General features: G+C 45.2%; 1 protein-coding gene across 1 annotated transcript in view; it reads right to left on the minus strand.

The window, feature by feature from the left end:
• Positions 1-9,014: 9,014 nt before the first annotated feature.
• adamts9 (ADAM metallopeptidase with thrombospondin type 1 motif, 9) overlaps positions 9,015-16,735 on the minus strand; it is a gene marked incomplete at both ends in the record, with an annotated part of 53,058 nt that continues 45,337 nt past the window's right edge. Inside the window, 7 exons of the mRNA XM_084440966.1 lie at positions 9,015-9,104; positions 12,195-12,299; positions 14,336-14,427; positions 14,974-15,107; positions 15,363-15,457; positions 16,167-16,261; positions 16,414-16,543. Of these exons, the coding sequence (XP_084297092.1) occupies positions 9,015-9,104; positions 12,195-12,299; positions 14,336-14,427; positions 14,974-15,107; positions 15,363-15,457; positions 16,167-16,261; positions 16,414-16,543 (741 nt within the window). The remainder of the gene's footprint in view (positions 9,105-12,194; positions 12,300-14,335; positions 14,428-14,973; positions 15,108-15,362; positions 15,458-16,166; positions 16,262-16,413; positions 16,544-16,735) is intronic.

Consider the following 16,735-nt stretch of genomic DNA (forward strand, 5'->3'; position numbering starts at 1 on the left):
CCAGACCGCATGGCTGAATCTTTTCAAGTCCTATCTGACACACACACACGCGCACACAAGCAGACACACACACACACACACACACACACACACACACACACACACATACACACACACACACACACACACACACAGGGTGGCCTCAGCAGGACTCCCAGGTCAGTATGAGGACCAGGCAGTCCACTCTGATAAACATACCCATGGAGGGGAGGGTGTGCATCATAGGACTGGGGAGAGAAAGACTACAGCACAGTACCTCCATTTATGCAGAGTGAAGCCTGGACACTGGTCTCCACAAGCGTTGCAGGGCTGTCCTCTCTCTGGCTCCTCCAGGGCGTTCAACTGGGGACGGAGACATACAAACGGTGTCGTCCTGCTTTTACTGTAGATTTGGCGTTGACTGAAAAACTTTGGGGTGAAACTTTACAAGTTGTTCTTAGGAAGTGACGGTTGCTACTTCACCAAATCAAATACACAAAAATGGGACTATTGTTCCAATCTCTTAAGTATCCCACAATCAATGTGAGTCAAATACAACTAGGGGACATAGCCTACCAGCCTAATTGTCTCTTTCAAGGAGTTGTTGAACATATACGTAACTCAGGTTAATATACCTCCGGCAAATACATGACCTAAAAGGCTAATCAAATGCAATATTCATGAGGTTCAGCGAATGATAAAGGCACACAGCAAAGAACTATTTTAAATAACCCGGCGCAGGCTGTTTATAATGAGCTTTTGTACAGGTGTTTACATTATCTTTACAGACCAGATATTGTGCCTAAGGCAACGGTGCACCGATGAAAAACGAATTCCACAAGACTGCTAAAAAATATTAAAATATTACGATAAACATGCGCAATGATGCTTCCCTGTGATGTCATGACATGACAACAAATTGATATTTGTAACTCGCGCCACTCACCGATCTTCTGGAGTCCCTCTTCTTGGAGCTGCGAGTGAACATGTCAGAGTTCCCAGGACAGTGAAGCGACAACTGAAACCCACAGCGCGAAGGGAACACTTGGAGAGGACAGGCTCTCCACGCACATCCGTAGATCCCCAAGAGCGCAGTCCGACTTTCCTCAAGCAAACAGCACGGTCCTACCCCATTCTCATTAATGAATGAAGGAACAGAGTTTGCTAGCCAGCTCCACCCAGCTCTACGCCAACGGTATCAGTTACACATACAGTATTATAGACAATATGTTGTCATGTAATAATTATAGACCCATTATAATACATGATATGCATCTTTAATGACCAGACACATTTTGAAAATTGATTGACAAGGGATCATCTGTCTGGCATTTAAAGGGCAGACAATTTCCTAGGTTTTTAATGAGTATAGAATTACAAGGGTGGAAATGTTTCCATCGCCTATTAGATTCCTGGTGTGTCTATTTTACTCAGATAATTTCAGCATTCAACACCGGGCGGTACCCAAGACAACTCTACGGATACCAGACCCGCCCCCTCCTCCTCAAACACAAACTGTATTGTCCCTCTCAAGGAAACTCTCCCTTCATTCGAGGAGCGATGATTAATTCTACCCCCCTTTGATTCACGGACGCGTCTGACTTGTGCCCCTCACACAGGGATTTCTCATTCCAGTATCCTGACGCTGGGTTGGCTCTCCAACAAGTGCCCACTATTTATGGCCATAGAAAAGGCTTTGCGTCAGTAGACTGAATGCTCCAGAGAGTGCTTTGAGTCCCCGGGCTTTACTCTCAAAGGAGCACTATACTATACTACTCTTCTTGGATGAGCCGTGTTAAGAATCAGCGTGCTCAAGGCTGTTCAGTTTACTATACTATTCGCCTCCTCTCTCTCAAACGGCAGGCTGGTATTATTGCCTCATGCACTATACAATTCCTTGAACTCACTCTTTTTTCCTCTGTCTTGGACATGTCCGTGTCATCTGAGTTGTGAAACGAACTGCCTTATTTCGTTAGGACATATTTTCGACGTGTTTTTTGCAGATGTGTCGAGGTATTTGAACTGGTGCTGGGGGGGGGATGAGACAGAACAGCCCTAAGTGTGCTTATCTTTGCTTTGTCTTGGGGAGAGCTGTGACCTTCAGAGACTACAGACCCGTGGGTAAACACATCCTTGCTGAAGCTGTTTCTCACCAGGCATGGACTGTCACAGAGAAACAGATTGAAAATGGATAGAGAGAAAGAGAGAGAGAGATGGAGAGAGAGAACGGCAGGGAGACACAGACACACACTAATCATCAAACCTATATGTTCAAAGCAATCCTGGATTACCCTGGAGTATAAAGGTGATGGCAGTGGGGACTGTCTGGGGTCTGTTATCAACTCCTAGCTTTAATCTGATGGTTATCTCATCTTAACACAGGGATGTGGAGCACAGAAAGCAGGATATCAATCAATCAAGTTGGATTTATATCAAGTTGGATTTATATAGCGCCCTTCATGATACCCAGAGCGCTTTACAGAGTCCAGTATTCATTCAGACACAGTCATCCCGGTGGTGGTAAGCTACATCTGTAGCCACAGCTGCCCTGGGGCAGACTGACAGAAGCGTGGCTGCCAATCAGCGCCTACGGCCCCTCCGACCACCACCAACATTCATAGGATAGTGTAATAGATAACATCGTCACACATCCTGAAGATGTGACCCCACTCAACTCCATTAAGGCCTATTTGTTTTCCAAGAACGTTCCACTGGATTTCGATTAGTACTGATTGGCTGCCAGTTACATTTGTCCATGCCACCCAGAGTTACACCGCTCCTAATATTTTGTGGCTCACGTAGATCACACATTTCACTACAATGGTTTTGACGTAGAGAAATGTTGGAGGAATGTCCAGCACAATCTGGCAGGTCCATACTGTACACCAGCCAATACAGTTTCAAAGAGTTTTAAAATGGAGTATTGGTTTTGGAACTGCTTTCTTAGTTTTAAAACTGTTTGACAGGATGACTCGTCAGGACAGTTTTAGAGCACCTTCTAGAACCACAAACATTCTAAAACCTGCTGTCTCGGCAGTTGTATGAACCGATGAGGTCACTGCTCTAATCTGGGTGGGAAGGTCTGCGAGCGTGTGAGAACGGGCCGGCGTGCTCGCAGGTGGGCGTGAGACCGGGAGAGAGACCGGGCCTGTTTTCCGCAGCGTCTGGTCTGGAGTCTGACTCTGAGAAACAGTCATCGGGACCTTATTACAATAACATATACCAAGGTACGCTCAAAGGCAACCTCATACAGGGAGGCCTATACTGTAGGCCTACCCCGCTCTTATGCCTCACTAACATGCGTCTGCCACGTTTTGTTGGTTTGTTTGCTGTTTGTCGGACCGTATCAGAAGACGCCATCTACTCCTCCACAGCATTACCCAGATAGCAAGTGGATCTGGGCCATATATGGGCCAGAACTAAGCCACAAGGGCCAGATCTGGCCTGTATATGGCCCAGATCCGCTTGCTATCTGGGTAGCCATGCCCTGGCAACCAGGAGGAGTTGGTCTGCTCTACTCACTTCGTTGGACGAAGGGAACCCACTTCTCCCTCATGCATAATTCAAAGATTCCTCTCCCAGTCCTGCCAATAGCAGGGGGCGGGGGGGGGGGGGGTAATCGCAGCTAGCTGGCACATTGCATACAAAGGTGCTTTTAGTATGAGCCGGAGGGAGGGATCCAGTATACGTTCTGAGACTGGTACCATTCCGGTACTTGACACCGGCCTCAGGTGGTTGATATTATGGCCATGGGGACTGCGGGAGCACCCAGAATCCCTGGCGGGCGTCGGCGTAGCCCTCACGGCTCCGCACTTCACCTGGATAGCGCCCATAAAAGCTACAGGAAGCCGCCGCTCACTCAGCAGCTTGGCCCAGACTGAGCGCTGTCATGGAGACCGCGCTATGCAGAGTGAGGGAAGACCGGTGGGATCATGCGTAGTTTATAAGGTTACTGAGCTTGTGCCAAGATATACATGTGCGCCATGTGCAAACAGAGAAGGTGTTGAAAGTGTAGGAACATGCTGCCCTCGGACCGATACTGTGTGTGTGTGTGTGTGTGTGTGTGTGTGTGTGTGTGTGTGTGTGTGTGTGTGTGTGTGTGTGTGTGTGTGTGTGCTGGAAGTCGTTTGGCTTGTCCTGCTGAGACGTGCTAGGACAGCCGGAGCTACTGTACACTATTATAACCTTGACAGTGTTAAGTCACTACAGGTCGTGTTAAAACAGAACACGCTTACGTAAGAGGATTCATGGAGATAGTAAACAGTAACTAAAACAGGTGACACATACCTACAAACACACACACACGCATATTCAGTCATACGCGCAAGCACTCACACACACACACACACTTTTTCTCTCACATACTGTACACACACACACACACACACTTTCTCACATACTGTACACACACACACACACCTACAGTACACACACACACACCCTGACGCCGCAGAGATATCTAAAATACCACATTAAAGAAGCAACAAACACCACTTAACACTGATAGACAAAACAAATATTACATGTAGTCTGCCCTCATATGAGCTGTGAACCCTATAGGGTACTGAGGGTGTTTACAGTAACTCTTACATACAGTCTGTACGCCTCATGTCCTGTATAATCAGATCAATTCTGAATCAATGGCCATGGCTATGGTGTTCCAGGGCCCCTATCTCTGCTCCTCTACATCAGAGAGAGATTCAGTGGGATGCGCAATCTAACCTGTGAGCCAGGGGAATTTCCATACATATGGTGAATACAAGCTCTGTCTGATCTTATCTGGCAGATGGGACATATACTCTGCCAAACATCTGCGGTCAAGCAAAAAAAAGAAAGAAAATAAGATAAAACAGCCTAAGAAACGAGCCGCTCTTCTATCCTCCACCGTCAGAGTTCATCATCAATTGTCTGGAGAAAAATGCGACCGATTTTTACAGATCTGATCTGTAACATGAAGCATTGTGGTATGTCTGACACATATACTTGGGAGAATACTCTCCCTCTCTGACCTCTCTATTTCTACGTTTACACTTCTACGCAATGGTACAGTGTAAAGAATCCCTGATTTTGCAATCTCTCACTCTTTCGCTTTAACATCCCACGTCCAAATAATCCCCCTGAAACTGTCGACAACCACTAGAACAGTCATACCCAAAACAATCTCCCACTTGTCTTCTCTACAGCACACCTACCATGTAAAAACCACAGGAAATAAAGATTACAAGGCTTGTATTGTATACAGTAGCCTGTGCTGCCAAGCTCAGGCCTATTTGAATGCATATTCGAGCCCCACAGTCAAAACATTACCTTGTTATTCCCTCTGTTCTGTATGGGCTCAGGAAGCAGTGGTGTGACTGGGCTGTGGATCCTAACGGAGTCAGTCAAAGCCGCTCAGTGCATTGTTGACCACACCTTTCCAACCAGCGTCTAGATCCGGAGAGGCAGGTGAAACACCCACCAAGACACACACAGGCAGTTAAACCATCACGGAACACCTGCAGGGCGTGACACTGTTTTTGATGCTGGGGGGAATGTGTGTAAAAGATGATTAAGAGACGATGATGAAAGTAATTGTTTTTTTTCATGGCACAGGTCCACCCTGTCCATTATCTATTCATAGCTGTAATAATTTTATAGTGAGGCGATACATCAAGGCCGAGCTTGAGCATGAGAATGTTTTATTACAGAGAGCATAGGCATGATGAATTGGTCATTTTATTTTTCTCTGATCGGTCCCTTATTGAATCTCATACAATTTAAATCACATTATTTAACATAATGCTGAGATGACATACATATAAATAAAATGTTTAGCTCCCCCGTGTCAAATGGTGTGTCTGGAGACACATTTTGGGTCATGATTACATACATATACTGTACTGTATAATCATTATAATTCAGAATAAAAAGGTATGTACATTAAAACATATAATAAATACCTGCAAACAAAATCATATACATAATCTCTCATAATTATACTTTTTAAGATGAGTTAAACTAGATAACAGCCATGAAAAAAGCAAAGAAACATTCTTTGACCTGATAAACTGTATATGGCTGGTGTAGAAACTAAGATATAACTGGTTAAATAAATATGTTTAGGTTATCTACTAATCCCTTCATTTTTAGCACCTGAGAAATACAACATTCATGATCAGCTGAGAATATATTTATCACCTCTGACCGTTGGATTGTGAAAGTAATCCAATATCTTATTGTATACAACTAACACAAACGGTCAATTGTCTTCTTACAGATTCCATGGCAGAGTAAATTCCTTTTTTATCAGAGCTGGAAAGACCCAGTGACGGAGGTGGACGGTCTGAGGTCTAACTGAGAATAAGGCTTAGCACCACCTCAGACATGGGTCCAAATACCATTTGAAATGCTTTTAATTACTTCCACATTTGCTTGAGTTTGCATTTTTGGGAACAGGCCATTGGTTCTGTTGTGCTACACAAGAACAATCTATCCCACACAAGTAATTCAAATCATTTCAAGCCGTATTCAACCCAGGTCTGTAGAAAAAAGCACTGATGGTGAACATGGCAAACGCTAACACAAACAAAAGGTACAGTACACATACTTAGTAATACTAACTCACTAACAACACTCACAAGACAGACAATTATGGCTTGGATATATGTGTAATATCAATAGATTTTTGCTTAATTTCAAAATTGGCTCTAACTTCACAGAATGCATAATTTATCAGTTGCATCGATAAAAAAAAAAAAGTACATAAAAATTAAGTACCCTGATAGTGTGAAGACAACCGTATGGTATCCATACACTGAAACAACATCATAATTATCCACATAATAAAACAAAATAGTATGAAAAAAGTATGAAAAATAAACAAACAATTGAACTGCATTCAAACTGGTATGATAAGTCCTTGTTAGGCAGCATCTGGACACTACGGCCAGGCTTGACCGGCCAGGCTGGTTTCAGAGTTGGGGTGAGTCTCTGTGGAGCACAGGGGCTCTAGGGGCCTGAGGGGAACTGAGGAGAACCCCTCACACGTTCCCCCACGCCACAGGAACATGGTGGCTCTCTAAAAACAGAGGTGATGGCTACTCTGTCATTTCACACTATCTAGGAAATCGAGTCAAAACGGAGTCTCTCTGAAGCTTCGAAGCACACCCCCTCTTCCTCCAGACTGCAAACCTGTCCTCTCTTTACCATCAACCGTTAGCCTCCAAAACCCCAAAGGGGCATCTGAACCTCTCTGACACATACTGTGCTACTCTCCAAATAGACGTCAAATAGAGATTGACGTATGACCTTTTCTCTCTCTCTCTCTCTCTCTCTCTCTCTCTCTCTCTCTCTCTCACTTACTTGAATGTTGTCTTAGTCTCTTAAATGATCGTTTACTTGCTTCATTTCATAGCTTCCTTCATATCACTTGTCACCTTCCGTCCCCGTCTCCTCCACTCTAAAAAGCGTGTATTTAAAACCACTGCAAATTCGATGGCCAGTCTCAAAGCTGTTTTTTGTGTGTGGATGTGATCATACAGCTAGAAATAGGTGAAACAGACATGTTCCGTGGTGGATGAATTGGGCATTGACATATTTTTGGATCCAACGTTTTCCACATGTGCTGTGTCCTCTCTATCTATGCCTCTACACTACGTCTCCATCAGTGAGAGCCACTGGCTGGTCCTGCATCAGCAGCAGGTGCTTAGGTAGCCTGCGCAGCCGAAGGCCCTCTATCGCCCTCTACTGGCTGTCCCATATGGATCCCTACAGCAGCAGTGCACTCGTTACGCTCCACGAGACGGCCCTCCGACTAGGCCGGGCATGACGGTCTCCCATCTGCCCCGGAGAGGAAGAACACCTGACCTGTCCTGCTCCTCTGCCCCCTGGCTGAGTAAAGCCTGGTTAAACTAAACCAAGAGGACTTTAGCACCAAGGAAGAGCTGGGTTTTTCTCACAGAATAATATATCTTTCTAGCCACTGTTTAATGGATTCCGTTGTGGGGCTGTCATGTCAAATAGTGTCCAGGTTGCCAAATAGTGTCCGGTTAAAACGTGTGATTGTCTAATAACATTTAGTGACCACTTTTTTGTCGCTATCAGTGACAAGTTAGCTAGCGAGCAGGCAACAACAACAAGTAGACAATCTGACTTTTTACCCGGACACTATTTGGCAGCTGGAAACTATTTGGCAGTGGGCACTACTTGGCAGCTGGGCACTATTTGGCAGCTGGACAATACTTGGCATGAGAGGGCCTCCCCATCAACTACTGGACACAGCCCTGGACACAGAACCTGACAAGGCCTGAGCAGTAATACACTGTGACTCTTACTGGACCAGACAGAGAGGACAAACAGGACCAACTTAGGTAGTGTACAGTAGCCTAGCTTCTGCTTAGAAGCTAGGCTATACTGCTCACTTCATGAAGCTAGGCTATACTGCTCACTTCATGAGAGCGGACAGCACTTCATAGTGTAAGTGAAAATATAGACATGTGGCTTCTTAAGTCTATAAGTGCAGTGTGAGGCTTAGAGTCATACCTAACAAAGCCATTAGTAAAATAGATGTGATTAGATATAGCTACATACAGTACAGTACACACATACCATGCGGCACTTGCTTGGGAAACACCATAAATTATCTTACAATACAAAAATAAATGTTGAGTATAATAAATAATTAATTTGCCATGCTATGTACAGTACGTACAGCTGTCACATTTACATATGTACACATGGGAAGGAGTTAGAGATGGTTTGAAGGACGGAGTCCTGGTTATCTGCAATATAGCACCACAGACATTTGACGTCTTGATTTCTGGAGAACCTGAAGACAACTGTAAGGTAGATGAAGAGACTTTAGGAGTTATTTTTTGAGGATAGGCTATTATATACTGTACTATACTACTACTGGTATATGTGGGTACCAGAACATCTTAAACCTCATATTGAGTGTCAATACATAATCATTTATGTTAGTTCATAGTTCATATTTGTATGTTGATATGTTTAAATATGCTACCTACTGTATACACACCTGGTTGATGGCTGTAGGTTTATGTGACTTTGATGAGCAGGCCAGAGGTAGTGGATGGGGTACATTTGCCACAGTAGCCTCCACACATTCCTGTCACTCTGCTGCCATCCTGTGGACACCAGAGGAATCACACAGCTCAGGTCAGATGACTTATCCCTCATACAGTAGCATTGGTATCCGGGCAGACTACAGTCTGCCAGGCAGAAAGAGATGCAATTTGCATCGATGCATAAGCGATGGTGTAACCCTGGTTTGTTCTTTTTGGACCACAATATAAAACAAAATCCTTTCCCATGGAAATCGAAGAAGTGGCATATCTACTGCAGGTTGTGTTATCTCAACCTGGGCACTCTCCTTCACACTCGGTTTACGTCAACTAGAGTTCAGGCTCATGAGCCCGGAGTACCGCTGGCTCACTATGAACGTCAGTCTGTGAAAACTCTCTGGCATCTCCCTTTCACCCTTTCTGCTCCTGCCAATAAAAACTCAGGCCTGATCTCCATTTCAAAACCAAGAGAGCCCCCTTCACTGAGCAGCTGCATAATAAGGCCCCTCTCTCACCAGGTACTTGAGGAGTCTGGGACTGGGTTATTACTCGCTTGGGCCTCCGCCCAGAGACCCCTCTGAAGCCAGGAGGCAGAGAGCGAGGGAGAAGGGTGGTTGTTTTTTTTATCGAGGAAAGGAGAAACCGAGTTAAAAGTGAATAAAGATTCATAGAGAGGTGTACGGTAGGTTTATAATAAGTAGCTTCTGTAGGGGGGCTGTCTGAGGAACTTAAATACCTACAGTATAGTTAATTTACTATTCATTAATGCACTAACAAGGTTTTTTTCAGCACACAGCTTTGACACATGTTGCAGTACTGTAGCTACTGTATGTTGGTCTACTGTACGTCAAACAACATGTAGGCCTACTCACCACTGGGTAGGTTGCTTAGGATTCAAACGTCTTCAACAGCCTCAGTCATAATCTAGAGTAGGTGTTTTATCATCATGTATCTATGATGTAGCCTACTGCATGGGTTTTATGTTATGAAGGCTCTGAAGTTAGTATAATAAGTAGACTTAAAAATCTGAAAGAAGAAAAAATCTGGAAAGTCCACCCATGTGAAGATCTGAACATTTCGATACTTGAATGGTTGAAGTAGCTCAAAGTATGAAGAAGTTACAGAGAGCCCAAAAAACGTACGGAAGAAGAATAAACTATAAAGAACTGATGTTTATGTCCTCGCTAAAGTTCTGGCGTGCCGCTTGGAGGGGGTTCTTCCATCCATCATATCACCTGATCAAACACGTTTTATTAAGAATCGCTATTCTTCTTTCTTTTTTTTTCTTCTTTTTTTACATTAAACGCCTTTTGAATATTCTTTATCGCCCCTCTCCACCCGGCACACCAGAGATGGCGCTTTCACTCGATGCTAAAAGGCAGGCTGGGTGGAGTGGGGCCATCTTTTTGGCGCGCTGGAGAGGTTTGGATTTGGTCCGAGGTTCATATAATGGATCAAAATTGTATATACATCTCCGATGGCTGCTGTATGCATTAACAATAATCTGTCCTCTAAAGGTCTAAAGGTGTCAAATCATGTGTGTTAAGTAATTCGTAAACTATACTTGTAATGTGTTTTCTGGCTGATTTACTGATAAAAACGGTGTCTAACAGAGAGGTGGGACGGCATTCATTTAGGGAGACTCAAGAGGGGCTGTGATATGAATAAAAGCATGTCGTCCGCATAAAGCAACACTTTGGGCTTCAACACGGCACAAGACATGTGCAGGGTTGGAGCATAAAGTGTCTTGCTTTATGCGGACGATATGCGATATGAAAAACCTTGTTAGTGCACTGGTAGAGTTAGGGTCAGATGGTCATTTGAAAGATGGTGCACAGTGGTTATACATTTTAGGGACAATGACATTCAAAATGTCAACCTGGCCAGATTAGAGTCCACTGTCATTTGTTTACCAGGGAGCAATGCCCCAGTCAGAGAGTCTACAGGAATGATACTGGTACTGTATATGGGCAGTAGTAGGGAATCAACTGTCAAAGCTATGCTTATCGTAAAAAACTAACTTGAACCTCCAATGGCCAAAATACAACACGCCTTAAGAAAATACACTACTGTACATTCTGCTGAGAAATGTGGAGATTAGTATGAGACCTCTGTCCTCACTCTTCTCTCTCCTCTCTCTTCTCTCTCCTCTCTCCTCACTCTTCTCTCTCCTCTCTCTTCTCTCTCCTCTCTCCTCACTCTTCTCTCTCCTCACTCTACTCTCTCCTCTCTCTTCTCTCTCCTCACTCTACTCTCTCCTCTCTCTTCTCTCTCCTCACTCTACTCTCTCCTCTCTTCTCTCTCCTCTCTCCTCACTCTTCTCTCTCCTCTCTCCTCTCTCCTCACTCTTCTCTCTCCTCACTCTTCTCTCTCTTCACTCTTCTCTCTCCTCTCTCTTCTCTCTCCTCACTCTTCTCTCTCCTCTCTCTTCTCTCTCCTCTCTCTTCTCTCTCCTCACTCTTCTCTCTCCTCTCTCTTCTCTCTCCTCACTCTTCTCTCTCCTCTCTCTTCTCTCTCCTCACTCTTCTCTCTCCTCTCTCTTCTATTCTCTTTCCTTTCCTTTTTTTTTATCCACTGAACTATTGTTTGACCATTTCCTTTACTGTAAGCATGTACAATATTTACCATAGCATCATAAAAAACACAAAAATACTATTTGCCATGTTATTACTAGTATCATATTATACAAGTGAACCTGAACATCATTACTACAGTACTACATTTAATTAGCCACTCCAAAGTTGACTGAGTTGAAGTTCTCAACGGAGTGTAATTCTGTCTGATATCAGGCTAACATTTCATGGTAAACATGTCCAAATTATTTCAGAAATAATAATATTCGACATTTTGTTTAAATATGTATCGCCGAGTCCATGTTTTCATTTCAGCAATCTGGTCACCATAGTGTAACATGAATACTAGCTGAGAGATTTCTATAAAATTTTGCACGTGGTAAAGTATTGACGCTGTGAGTGTGAGTGTGAATGTGCCAAAGGACATTGAGATCGTTGTTAAAACAGTGGTGATATAGGCGTCTGGATTTGGGGATTTTTAATGGATGTGCAAACCAAACCCTAACTTAATGAGCTCAAATGCATGTTGGCAATCCAGGTATTATATTGTGTACAGTACAGATATACAGTCTGTATTTACCTGGGATCTATGTACATCGGCCACCGCATAGTTTCCTTGGGAGATCCACTTGGTGTCCTCAGCCACCTGGAACCCTGTACCTGACAGGTTGATGCTGAAACGACCCTGGAGGGAGAGAGAGAGAGAGAGAGAGAGAGAGAGGGAGAGAGAGAGAGAGACAGACAAAGAGAGAGAGAGACAGAGAGACAGAGAGAGAGAGAGAGAGAGAGAGGGAGAGAGAGACAGACAGAGAGAGACAGAGAGAGAGGGGGAGAGAGAGACAGATAGAGAGAGAGAGAGATAGAGAGAGAGAGGGAGAGCGAGAGACAGAGAGAGGGAGAGAGACAGATAGAGAGAGAGAGAGAGAGCACAAACACTGTAAATGCAACTAATCTTTATGTAAACTACGTTAGTCATCTTTATCGATTAGTTATCTTTATGTAAACTACGTATGTGCACTTTGTTGAGCCCTACATCGCTAATAATGTACTTTTTAAAGTACCTCTACTATAGTTTTGTTGTCCTTTTTTTTTTTTTACCCTTGCCCTTTGTACTTTTACCCTGTAAACATAGGTTTCTCATGTCAGTAAAGCCCTTTGATTTCAGAGGGCAGGGAGAAAGATCTGTAGCTCTCTGCATGAACCTGCACCTTGCCTCCAGGTGGGGGCAGCAGAGAGCAGCTTAAGCCTCTTGGGCATACAGCAGCTGCATGTCTATCAAAGTACTGGTGCATGCAGGCCAAAAACCAGCAGTAAAAGCAAACCAAACAATATGGGGTAGATTAAACCCGTGGATCCATCTGAGGTGAGATTCTGAAACTCAACACTTCTGGGAACATACTCAAATGTACTTTGAGTAAGTCTTTATAAGCTCAGAATTGTTCACTTTCAAGTAGAGACACAACAAATTGCATACCTACATAATTTTCAGTGCTGAAAAAAAAATTGCTAAAGGGCCATTCTGTCTTTTCTTGTTGGAAGCTTGTAGCACCCTGTTTGGTTGGGCAAAATGTTTCCGTGGAGAAGGTTTGAAGGTTCCAAGAGATGCCAACTGACTCCACACAAATGTGGAGGTTTAGCATGTTGAGGTAAATCAACATTCTACCATGAACGTTAACGAGGATTTGGGGAAATTGTAAAACACATTAATAGTAACCCTATTAAAATGTCCCGTGTTAAAACAGGTTAGAAAAACAGCTTGATTTCTAAGGGACTGACCAGCTGGTCCTTGCACATTTGCGTGGGAGTTTCTTGACCATCCCCACTCTAATATCCATGCATAGGAAAGCAAAAAATGTAGCAGGGTTTGTATACAAGACGACATGTTTTGCAAGTTTTGATGACAAGGTGTTTCGTGTAACGGCACACATGGCTTGGCTCGAACCCCCGGCCACCTCTCCTGAAACGACTCTCTGAGCTGAGAACCTTGTTGGGATCGTGTGAAAGCCTGCCGGTAGGAACGAGAAGCTTTCCCTTGCGGTCGTCAGCAGTCTGCGCCTCGTCACCCAGCAGACTCAGGTCATATGTGCAGCAGATTGGCAAGTCGGCTAGACCCGTGGGAACTGAGCCCCTGTATAACATAACCCCAATATGGCTATGCACAGATGCACAGGCACACAGATGCGCATACATGCATGCGTGCACGCGCTCAAACACACGCCTGCACGCGCAGAGATACGCGAGACATCCGCAACCTTGTACAGCAGTCTACGGTATGAGGCCTGACCCCGGGTGAGACGGGAGAGAGACTCTGGAGACACTGGAGAGAGACGTGAGGCCGATGCGGCCTCAAACACAGCATCTGGGTCCGAAAAGAGCAACAACACATGATTCTGTATGTTTACCAGCTGTAGACAGGGGGGTTACTGAGTATCTGTGAGTCAGTGTTCGCAATAACAAGATACGTTTCATGGTGTGTGTGTGTGTGTGTGTGTGTGTGTGTGTGTGTGTGTGTGTGTGTGTGTGCGCGGCTGTATTGCCAGCTGTCTCCTCTAAAGGACTAACAGGATCTGAAGACTGGGGCTGTGGAGTGTGTCCAAACATGCTCTGAGACAGACGGGCCGCCCTGTCCCCAGGCTGTGTGTGTGTCTGCTCTGCCCCGTCCCTATGAAGCATACCGTACTGTACGTACATACTGTATATGCTCACACACGTCGTTCCTACCTGCGGGCACCGGGCAGCGCTGTAGCAGTCTCCAGCCGTGGCGAAAGGGACTCGGTGTCCCTCGCGGGTGACAGCAAACTGCCAGTCTGTGACTCAAGGAGAGAAGAAAGAGACAGCAGTACTGTAGCGTGTTTGTACGGCCGCCATTTTTACCAATATGAACGTGGAAAGTTTGAACGGCCTGCGATGCCGTGGCAGCTCGTATAACGCAGACAGAATAATAGCTTTCAGTACATCTCCCTGTAATGAGCTCACTTTCACACAACCTAAATCTAGCCATGCTTTTAGAGTCACCCTTATGGCAATATAATATAAGTATAATTCCATCTACTTAGTGCAATTTCAGTTAATCCACTCAGGGCCTTTGAATTGTGTGTTCCTAAATGACCCTAAAAGACATCTTGAGCCCATTAGCTCCACTGAGCTTGGACTTAATTAAATGGTGATGGAGGCTCTTATTTCAACGTTTCTTTGGCGCAGTCAGTAGGCTAAACTGTCTGACACCATTTAGCATAAAGTGTTGACTTAAGCGCTGCTGTAATTAACACATCGTATTCAGTGTGTGTGTGTGTGTGTGTGTTACACCATAGTGAGTGCACCTCTTCTTTATGAGATATTTGAAGTGGTGGTTGTCTTACTAACGATGAGCAGCTTGCTGATGTCCAGTCGGACTCTGGCGAAGGTGGAGAGACCAGCCGCTGTGTAGTCTCTCCTACACTGGCAGTCCTCTCTCCTAGTGCCGTTAGCTGGGCACTGTGTAGGGTCAAGAAGTCTGGAGGATGCATACAAACACACACACACACACACACACACACACACACACACACACACGCATTTCATTGTACTGAACATGGTATGTGTATTATAGAAATAAACCTTAAATCTTGAACAAACATTGTTACCATGAGTACCCACCCACACATTGGCAGAAGAAACATGGTTCTGGCCAATTTCATGCCAGAGTTTTAGCAGTCAGGATAATCCTATGATGGATCAGCTCATCCCCACATCCAATTAGTTGCTTTACCTGAAGCCAAAAACCTCTGAGAAATTCTCTCCCTCTTCGGTTGTCAAGGTGATGTACTCCTGTGGCATGTCTGTCTGCATTCCTGCACAGTAGATCTGAAGAGGAGAGGTGGAGGAGGAGGAGGAGGGGAGGAGAGGTGGAGAAGGAGGAGGAGGAGGAGGAGGAGAGGTGGAGACGGGGAGGAGGAGGAGAGGAGGAGAGGGGTAAGAAGAGGAAGAGAAGAAAAGGGGTGAAAAGGAAGAGCCAAAGGAGGAAGAAAAGCGCTCTTAAATCTAAACCGTCAAAGCACAGCACACGCTCCGTCCCTAACTCTGACCTGGCTTGACCCTTTCAGACAGACAGACAGGCAGGCAGGCAGGCAGGCAGGCAGACAGACAGACAGACAGAGAGAGAGACAGACAGACAGACAGACAGACAGACAGACAGACAGACAGACAGAGAGAGAGACAGACAGACAGACAGACAGACAGACAGACAGAGAGAGCGACAGACAGACAGACAGACAGACAGACAGACAGACAGACAGACAGACAGACAGACAGACAGTCTAAAGAACCTCTACTCAGACAGACACCAGGAACACGCTGCGCCAGCCTGTGAGACACAGCGCCGGGTTCTGACGCCAAAAACAAACACTGGGCCGCAGTGATGGATCTGGACCCTGAACACTGGAGCGCTGCGCTCATGGATGACGATCATAGTAGAACATGAGATGTTGATTAGCTGATACTTTCAAGCCTCTTTTCACTTAGTAAAATAGTGAGTGCTTCAGTATTCTCCAAGACAGCTAAGTGCTAATCTTACTTTGAGGGCTTTTCCTTGGATACTGATGAAGTGTTCACCATCAGCCTGCTGACCGGTCATGACCCGTGCATCTCTACAGCTAGAAGGCAAACGGCCTGAGAGAGAGAGAGAGAGAGAGAGAGAAAGAGAGAGAGAGAGAGAGAGAGAGAGAGAGAGAGAGAGAGAGAGAACCCGGTGTGTTACGGAGGAGGCGAGAAAAGAGTTTATCAAAGTGCGGAAAACAGACTTTGCGATTGAACTCGCTCACAGGCAGGGTTGCGGCAGGCTCTCCTAGACTCCGGTCTGGTGTTGGACGGACACCCGCGGCCGCCATGGGCCCCGGCGGACGCGCACTGAACGCTTCTCTCCATCAGTCCGTCCCCACAGCTCACTGAACACTGAGGGAGTAAAGAAAAGACACGAGACGTCCCTGAACAGCACCGGAGTAAGACATAAGCTGTGTTTGGAATCGCTCCCTCGTTCCCTCACTCCCTATTCCCTATATAGGGTTCACCATGTAGTGAAATAGGGAATGGAGAAAATGTAGGGTACATGCACTGTTCCCTGCAAATCAAGGTGAATTGTGGGTA

This window comes from Borostomias antarcticus (assembly GCF_949987555.1).
Source record: "Borostomias antarcticus genome assembly, chromosome: 7".
Lineage (NCBI taxonomy): Eukaryota > Metazoa > Chordata > Actinopteri > Stomiiformes > Stomiidae > Borostomias > Borostomias antarcticus.